We start from the raw sequence: 10145 nt of genomic DNA, 5'->3' as shown, positions 1-10145 counted from the left end.
ACCACTGATGGGTTTTGAGCATTCTAACACTCCTATGGTGTACATGCAACCCTATAAACCTTGGATCTATGTTTTCTCTATAATACATGCAAATAAGAACTTTCCAAGGTTTTAATCCTAACTAGCATATTATGAAGTTCTTATACTACAAAGTACTAGCTAGATGACATACCTTTTGATGTAGCTTCATGTCTTCAAGCTTTAAGAGCTTAGCCCCAATAGTGTGGAAGCCTCAAATGGAATCACAAATCACCAAAACACCTTGGAAGACTTTAGAGAATATGGATACTTGGTTCTCTCTAGTGAAATTGGCTAGCCCTTCTTAGTGTACCACACTAGCGCCAATTTCACCAACCAAGGACATCTTTATATAGTGTGGAGGATTAGGGTTAAACCCTAATACCCATGACCTTTCATTTCCTAGGATCCATGGGTTAAACACTCCATGGACTATCCATGAAAGCTTAGCCCAACCTAAATGAACTTGGCCCATTCCATATATATAAGAGTCCATATTTAATTAGTTCCTTTTGATCACTTAATTAATTATAAATTAATTCTTGATCAATACTAATTAAATAATATGATTCCATATTAATATATTAGAACTTATAATATATTAATATTAATCATAAACATACTATTCTCAAAAGATTATCCATATAAATTGTGTCGGTGAAGTGCAACCCAAATGGACCATGCCGGGTCGGGTCAAGTACATACCAAATATAGTTATGGACTTAGACATTAATCCAACACTTTATGCCCTAGGACATCTTAATGAGCTCAGATATGATATTGGACGTTAGAGCATCAACTATTAAGCACTTAATGGAAGAAGGTGCTTAATTTGTTTGTACGCTGGGCGTAAGTTAGAGTACACAACGCATACATATCAGGGACTCAATACGCTGCACGTACAAGGGTGGTACGCAAGGTGTACGTACCTCAGATGGGCTTGGACTTGTTTTGGGCTTGTAAGCCCTTTGGGACTTAATCAGTCATTGGGCCAACTTATCTGTTTTGGGCCATGGTTACTATGGTTGGGCTTTATTGGGCCATAAGGCCCATTACTGATTTTGGACATGGACTTTAGGCCCATTATCAAATGAAGACTTTTGGGACATTGTGAAAGGACTTGGGGTTTGGGTTCTTTAATTGGACTATGTTCAACCGTAACTTTGGGTTAATGGTATCATTGTTCAGTATAGGTGGTTACGGACTGTTAGGAGAGCAGCTTTCGGATTCAACAGACAGAGATGAGTTTTCTCACCATACCAATAGGTCTAAGGCACCAAGGCCGACCCATTTTATGATATGTGGATTGCTGATTGATTATGTGTTATGTTAGTATGACATTAGCATGGAAGACCCCGGGGGTTCCCATGACAGTATATTGAGACCATTTGGGGGTTCCCATGGCATTTGGTGTAAGACCTTGGAGGTTTTCCATGGCATCCTAGTATATTTGCATGTTTAGCTTGTATGATATGTTTTTGGTAGTGAAGACCATGTAGGGGTTCCCATGGCTGATAGCGAAGACCATGTGGGGGTTCCCATGGCGGGAAGATCATGTGGGGGTTTCCATGGCAGGTAGTTAAGACCACATGGGGGTTCTAGTGGCATTAGGTATAAGACCTTGGAGGGTTTCCATGGCATCCTTATATGTTGTGTGCATGGATTATGTGGTTTATGTAGCTTTTATAGTTAATATGGATTATGCGATTATGTGGATTGTGTGGGGTATGCTTTGGGGAACTCGCTAAGCATTAGCTTACAGTTTGTTGATTTGTTTTAGGTACTTCTGATCCTAAGCGCAAGGGAAACGCTTGATGGCACGACATGCACTCTCTGACATTTGATTTGATGGGACACTCTGATATTTGAAATAAAATGTTGATGTTATGGATTTTGAAAAAAATTGTCATTGACCTTTCAAATTTTATGGGAACATTTGATTAATTAAAAATGAAAGTTTTATTTGGAAATTTGGGTCGTTACAAGTTGGTATCAGAGCCTTGGTTTGAGGGATTCGGGCACACTCTTGGGTGTGTCAGGACTCAAACTAAGGAAATGGTAAAATAGTTTTCAAAAATCAAAAGTTAAAACTTCTTAAATTGGGAAAAAGGGAGAGCACAATGCGTGTGATCGGCCGAGCTCAAGTAGTTCCCCAATATGTTAGCCATGTTATACTGATATTAGGATTATGATAATAGTATGAATCTTGCTATATGTATGCTTTCAAAATCGTATACGATTAGGGTCTTATAGCCTCAGAATAAGTGATTTTGCCTTATGTAACACCCATAAAAAAATCATGCCAAATTTAAAATTTTAAAAACATTTCAAATCCATTAACCATTACAAAACTTGTTCTCAAAATGTATCATATCAGAGTATCCCATAAACAAAGTCATAAAAGTGAGGAGTTGTACGATCACGCCTTTGCCTTGCCACGATCCCTTGATGTACCTGAAACAATAAACAGAAACTGTAAGCCCGAAAGCTTAGTGAGTTCCCCCAAAATACCTATACCCACAATAATACACATATAATCATAAACAACATATTATGGGTCCAGTCAACCATCGGGTTGGAATACCCCAGGCCCACAACCAACTAGTTGGAATGCCAACATACTATGGGTCAAATCATCCACGGGATGAATTACCCCAGGACCACAACCAACAGGTTGGAATGCCAAAATACTATGATTCCAATCATCCTCGGGATGGAATACTCACGGCCCACAACCAACAGGTTGGAATGCCAGGGTCTATTTGCCTCCACACAAAGCAGATAAGCCTCAACTGCCAAACAAACATGTGCACATATATATAACAAATAATCACATAACAGTCTATAGACAACAACTGATCTAACAGATCATACCACATAGCACATAATACCATCCTATCTACCAGGATACCGATCTAACAGATCATACCACATACTACATAATATTATCCTACCCTCTAGGATACCGATCTAACAGATCATACCACATACCACATAATATTATCCTACCCTCTAGGATACCGATCTAACAAATCATACTAGCATAACATAACCAGATAACAATTCAAAGGGCCGGCCTTGGTGCCTTAGAACCATGAGCATAGTGAGGATAACTCACCTGACACTGCTGAAGTCCCACAGATAAAACTCCGGCTGTTGGTTGACAGATTCCCAAACTGTCAACATCAAAGAATACCCAATTAATAATTAGGTTCCAAGCCCAAGGTCCAACTCACACTACAAAAACCCAATAGTCAAGTAATGGGCCAAAGCCCAACACATGGCCCAATTTTCCAAATTGGGCCCTACCCTTCACATGGGCCTTACCCCTTAGGTCCAACCATCTCTCCTGGTCCAAACACTTGACATACTAATGGCCCAATCTTTCATAATCATAAATGCCTAGTTATGGCCCATTTATGGCCTAATTTTCCAAATTGGGCCCAGTTCTCACATGGGCCTTATCCTAAAGCCCATCTAATTATTTTGGTCCATTAACTTGTTCTTGGATAGCCCATCTATAGTCCAACCACCAAAACCCAATAGGAAGGTCCAACGCAAGGCCCAAGTGAAACATAAGGTTTTCACATGAAATGACAATTAGGGTTAATTGTTCCTACTTACCCCCTTAAGGACTTAATCCATTAAGGGCTTAAATCATTAAGTCCATTATTGCATTAGGTTTATTTGCCAATGATTATAATTTATTATTTTAAGTTTATTAAATAATTCTTGTGTGTGTTTCTCGATCAATTCCCAAAAATTAGGGTTTTAAGCCATTAGGGTTTTCCAACCTAATACTAGCCCATTAGTCAATTGGTTGGGCTTTTAGGTCAATTTGGGCTTCATTGGTCCCATTAGGGTTTCTTTAGCCCTACTAGGGTTTCTTTAGGCCCATTCCATCCAAGCATCTCAACGAGTCCAAAACACAAACAAGGCACACCACTACCCAACACGGCGGCTGGTGGCAGGAGCCACCACCCTACGGTGGGGTTTTTTTTGAGTTTTTCTTATCATTCCGATACCGATTATAGATTACAACGTAATCCCAATAGCACACACCCACACACTAATATAAACACACACACACACACACACACACACCTTGAGACACGCACACAACCACCACCATACGACGGCTGGTGGTGGCAGAACAAAAAGGTGGCGATAACCACCATGGTTGGCAGCCAAGGTGGTTTTTCCATGGTTTCCAGCCAAAAGGGCACAACCACCGTCAAGTAGCAATACCAATACACACGCAAGCATGAACTGATCACCCATCGATCCATCAACGACCTGGAGGCGGCAAGCAGTGGTAGATGGTGGCAGGAAAGCAGCAGCAACAACAATATGGCGTCCGGTGGTGGCAGTAGTGCGAGTGGAGGCGACAGCCGTGGTTATCGGCGATACTGGGGACGCATCGATAGGAAATAGGCGGAGAGGGAAGAGGTTCGATGATATCCAACCAAAAACAGTCAACGATGGGCACGGCTTCGCACTTCCGGTCTCCTGATTGGCGCGACGTCGTCTTGAGGTTCTCGCCTTTTTCGACAGCGGGTGCGACGGTGGAGTACTCGACGGTTCGCAATGTAGCAGCGAGGAGGCACGGTGGCGGTTGGAAAGATCTGGAGGTATAAGGTGGCGACTATGAATAGTTAGGGTTAGGGTTCAATATGGCGAGGGTGGCGGGTTATAAACCCCGTCCAATTTAAAACTTTTGCATATTTATGAGTTTGGTCTCTCCCTATAGGATGTTTTCAAATCAAGCTCAAAGCTTACCCTTTAGCCCCTGCCTTCAACAAATCTTTTCAACTTTGATCTAATATTTACCATTCAACTCCCAACTTCTAAAAATCCTTTCAACTTAAATCCAGAATTTACCAAACAACTCTCAACCTCCAAAATTCTTTACAAACTAACCCGAGAATTACACTTTAACCCCCGAAACTCCAAATCATGTCATTTGGCTTCCCGAAACCAACACTCCACTAATTATTATTTAATTTTTGGACGATAATAATATAAAATAATAATAAAATTACATTTTGGGGTTTCAAATTTATTTTTTAATTATTCTAATTTAAACAGGATGTTACACCTTATTTCCCGTTCCTTGTGTGGTTGTGGTCTTAGGGCAGAGTCTGTTATTCGAAAGTCTATTCGATATGCATAAAGGCAACCTGTTATGATTGAGTTCTGGTTTGATATGGATGGAGCAAATCTTAGGATTGCCTAGGATTTGAGCTATGGGGTAGCCTGTGAGATATGTTCTATTCCAAGACGAATTAGAGTTATAAGGTAGAGCCTTGGGGAAGGTACAGGTAGGTGTGGAAAGTAGTATTGGGCCCTTACTACTGAAAGCACATGACATATACCCGAACCAATGTTAGATCTGGAAGATCTAAGGAGAACCGGTGTGGAAGAACCCCCTTTTTGGACATCCTGATCATTATGTTTTATAATATTGTAGTACAATATGGTGGTGACACGACATGGAGCTGGGGGATCAGGATCTGGAGCTGGGTCGGGAGATGGTACCGAGCCCATTGATGAGAGGCTATGTGAGCTTATCACGGCCGAGGTTACGATGGGCATCCTTGACGCTACCCCAGTGATTTTTGGGACGGTCAAGGAAGGCATGATGGAGATTATGGAGGAGAGGCTCAGTTCATTCAGAGCCGAGATTGATGCAGGCCAGGTCGAGGCCCGAACTCCCTCGTTTCGGGAGTTCAAGGCATGCGAGGCGTCAAAGTTCTTCGGGGTTAGGGACCCCGTATTTAGCCAACGCTATCATTAGGATTTAATATGAAACTTATCATTCATCCCAGATTGGGTATAGAAATCATGAAACATGATATGCTAAGATTCCTCATAAGTTGTTGGAGGTTGGGGAAGCCCACAACACACATTCTTAATCAAAATCAAAGATCCAATTGAAGCAATTGAACCCAAGAAGTTGATTAGCCTTAAGAATGAAGGAATCCCTAATTCCTAGAGGATGTCAATGCTTACATATCCATAAAGGAGTTATGATTCATAAGCTAGAGATGATTTCTACCATCATAAAGCCCTTGTTCTAAGTAAATTCAATGATTCAGTGCTAAACCAAAGAAATAAACCAACAATCGCTTATTAAAGTACCAAGCTCATGATCAAATCATTAAACAAGCATAGGAAATATGAACTAGAATCATAGACATAAGATAAATGATAAATAAGCATAAATCCTTCAAAAACCTGCAAACATTCAAAGGTTTTAGCCAAGGTCTACTAAAATAGAGGATTTAGCCCCTTATGGCAATAGAATAACAATCACAAAAGTCTAATTGCATAAAGAAACTACCAATAGCTTGGAAAGATGAAAAGAAATGAGTCTTTAGCTCCAAAATCGCCCTCGCCTAGTCTCCAATGGTTTAAAATCGAAGTGACAGTTGAAAGATCCAACCCCTAAGGTAAATGGTAAGCCAAATGACCAAAATACCCAAAGAGGGGAAGTTATGCGGGTACCCGCGCATGTGAGAATCCACAAACACAAATATTGTTGGAATGTTTTTTGGCTCATTTTTCCTCCACTAACCATTCGACTACCAAAGATTCCCTGGTCCCCTCCATATCCCACATGATTAAAATTAACCATTCATCTTTTAGCTTCAAATATGGATGCTCCAAACCCAAATTAACAATCCATGATCCATCCTCACAAGCCCACTTCATCCAAGTCTTTAGCCTTTGAAGCCCAAATCTCCTTTAATGGACCCGTAAAGCCCAATAATGCCTCAGAAGCCCACAGAGCCCATTCCAAGCTAATCCATAACCGCAACAAGCTCCAAAACCCTACAAAATACCTCATGCAACATAAAAAGTCCCCGGTACGATCCATAATAAAGAAAATAAATAAAATACAATGAAATATTGATAAAAAGATATGAAAATCTAAAATAAACTAATAAAAAGAAGGAAATAAAATAAACTATCAGTGGCAGACATGGAGAACGCCCAACAAACAAGCTTTTGCCCGGATGCGGCAAAGGTGGGGTTTGCTTCATGCACGTTAAGACACTGAGCCAGGGACTGGTGGGAGGAAGTGACTAGACAGGTGGGAGCAGCTGGTGTAGCTAAGATGACATGGGCAGAGTTTGTCAGGCGCTTTGATCTAGAGTTTGAACCACCTATTGAGGTGCAACGACTAGTAAGGGAGTTCCAGGAACTCCACCAAACCACCGAGACTGTGGCGGAGATCACCGCCAAGTTTTGGGAATGAGCATTGTTGATCATACAATATGCTAAAGATGAGGAAATGAGGAGACAAGGTATCATTCCATGTGGAGGGATGATATCCGTGAGTTTGTGAGCTTTATAGGGTGCAAGACCCTGAATGAGATGGTGGAGAAGGCTCGTGAGTGGGATATGGAGTTAGAGTTCTGCACCAAGCGGAAACCAGAGCAGGCACAAACAACAGCAGGTCAAGCTAAAAAACCTAAGACCTCGGATTCTTCTGGTAGGGGCCAGCAGGGCCATGGCCGGTGTGTAAAATGTGGGAGATCGCATGGTGGGGTTTATCGGGCGTCAGGCTCGGTATGTTATATGTGTGATCAGTCGGGCTACGTGAGCAGGGATTGCCCCAAGAAGGGCTTGATTTGTTTCCACTACAACCAGACTGGCTATAAAAAGGCCGATTGTCTGAGGTTATAGGGAGGAGGAGGACCGGTGAAGGCGCCTGTGCCCGCCACAATGAGGATCACTGATGGCCACCCTGCTAAGGTGGACACTCTAGCGGTGAAGAGCCACACATTTCAGTTGACTACCGAGGAGGCTCGGGCAGCGTCAGACGTCGTGGCCGGTATGTGTTTTATCTTTTCTGCTTGATATTGATTTATATCGGTTATGTGTTTATATGTGATCATGTTTAGGGATCTTTGTGGTCAATGGTATGTCGGTTCACGTTCTATTCGACTCGGGTGTTACCCGATCATTTGTATCTCTTGTACTTAGCAAGAAGTTACGGGATGCGCCAAGGACTTTGGATTCCCCGCTTGAGGTTGAGATTGCGGATGACCGCACTGTGAAAGCTGCGAGGGTGTATCGGGACTGTGTCCTGAATGGGATTGGGGAGAGGTTTCGTGTTGATCTAGTACTGATACCGTTGCGAGGGCTGAAGGTGATCGTTGAGATGGACTGGTTGGGGGCCAATGGGGCCATGATCGATTGAGAGTGCTAGTTAGTGAGGGTTCGAACCCCAAGTGGGGGAGAATTGGTTATTCATGGAGAGAGGGCCTCGCAGGGGCCAACCCTTTGTTCAACTGTCATGGCTAGGAGACTTATTCAGTAGGGTTGTTCAGGATTTTTGGCATATATCTCGGATATGAAGGTTGAGACCTCAACGGATTTGGGCAGTGTACCGGTTGTACATGAGTTTCAGGATATCTTTCCTGAGGAGTTACCTGGAGTGCCTCCGAAGAGGCAAGTGGAGTTTCACATTGATTTGGTGATTGGTTCCGCTCCGATAGCCAAGGCACCATACCAGTTAGCTCCACCCGAGATGCAGGAGCTATCTATGTAGCTTCAGGTGATGCTGGACCAAGGGTTTATCCGTCCGAACAGTTCTCAGTGGGGGAGAACCAATCCTGTTATTGAAAAAGAAGGACGGATCACACAGGATGTGTATTGATTATCGAGATCCGAACAAGATAATGGTGAAAAACCCTTATCCCTTACCGAGGATCGATGATTTGTTCGATCAACTGCAGGGTGCGTATTGGTTTTCCAAGATTGATCTCCGATCGGGGTACCATCAGATGAGGATTCGGGATGAGGACATACCGAAGACAACTTTCAGGACTCGGTATGGGCACTATGAGTTTGTGGTGATGCCATTCGGGCTCACCGACACCCCCAACAACGTTCATGGATCAAATGAACAGGATGTGTAGGCCGATGTTGGATCGGTTAGTGATCGTGTTTATTGATGATATTTTGGCCTATTCTAAGACCAAGGACCAACACAAGCAGCATCCGAGGGAGGTATTGGAGACACTGAGGATAGAAAGGCTTTATGCCAAATTCTCAAAGTGTGATTTCTAGTTGAGAGATGTGCAATTTTTATGGAACATCATCAATTAAGAGGGTATTTTGGTTGATCTAGCCAAGATTGAGGCTATGATGCGGTGGGATATGCCAAAGAATACATCAGAGATATGTAGCTTCTTGGGTCTAGCTGGGTACTATCGGAGATTCATCCAGGATATCTCCAAGATTATGGTGCCTTTGACCTGCTTGACCAAGAAGAATATGACATTTCGATGGGGCTCGGATCAACAGTTGGCTTTCGAGACGTTGAGACATAGGTTATGTGAGGCTCTGACTCTTGCACTGCCTGATGGGTTTGATGATTTGGTGTACTGTGATGCGTCTATCACAGGGTTTGGCATTGTACTGATGCATAGAGGGCATGTGATCGTGTACGCCTTGAGGCATTTGAAGCCTCACATGGCGAATTACCCTACTCACGACCGGGAATTTGGGGCAGTGGTGTTTGCCCTCAAGATTTGGAGGCACTATTCGTATGGAGTCCGGTGCACCATCTTCACTGATCACAAAAGTTTGAAGTATTTGATGGATTAGCAGAATCTGAACATGCGGCATAGGAGGTGGTTGGATGTACTGAAAGATTATGATTGCGAGATCTTGTACCACCCAGGAAAGGCCAATGTGGTGGTCGATGCTTTGGGCCGCAAGGTGGCAAGTACTCCGATTAGGGATGTCTGTTTGAGGATGACAGTGGTCTCTCCACTGTTATATATGATTAAGAAGTCTCAAGTGGAGGGTCTAAAGAAGGATAACTGGAAGATAGAGCGGATTCGGGGCCAGTTTCCCTTGTTTGTACGGGATGGTCGGGGACTCTTGACATAGTGTGGCCAGGTGTGGGTGCTAGTGACTGGGGGAGTGTAACGCCTGTGTTTCTGGGCTTCTCATTAATGTTGATATAATAGTCTGGGTTAACCTTTGTAACCCGTTTTGAAATAATAGAAGTGTATTATTTGAGTATTATGTGTTTTGTGCTTACTTGCTTAATTATGTGATTTGATTAATTAAGAATAAAAATAAGCGTCAAAATTTCAGTGTAAAAT

General features: G+C 42.7%; 1 protein-coding gene across 1 annotated transcript; it reads left to right on the top strand.

Moving 5' to 3' along the window:
• Positions 1-7398: 7398 nt before the first annotated feature.
• LOC111911953 (uncharacterized) lies at positions 7399-8227 on the top strand. The gene is made up of 3 exons (XM_023907720.1): positions 7399-7593; positions 7711-7858; positions 7929-8227. The coding sequence occupies exons 1-3, from the start codon at positions 7399-7401 to the stop codon at positions 8225-8227; spliced, it is 642 nt and encodes a 213-aa protein (XP_023763488.1).
• Positions 8228-10145: the final 1918 nt, after the last annotated feature.

Source organism: Lactuca sativa, chromosome 1 (assembly GCF_002870075.4).
Source record: "Lactuca sativa cultivar Salinas chromosome 1, Lsat_Salinas_v11, whole genome shotgun sequence".
Classification (NCBI taxonomy): Eukaryota; Viridiplantae; Streptophyta; class Magnoliopsida; order Asterales; family Asteraceae; genus Lactuca; species Lactuca sativa.
Note: the sequence above shows the minus strand (reverse complement) of the source record. Positions and strands in the feature narration are given on the sequence as shown.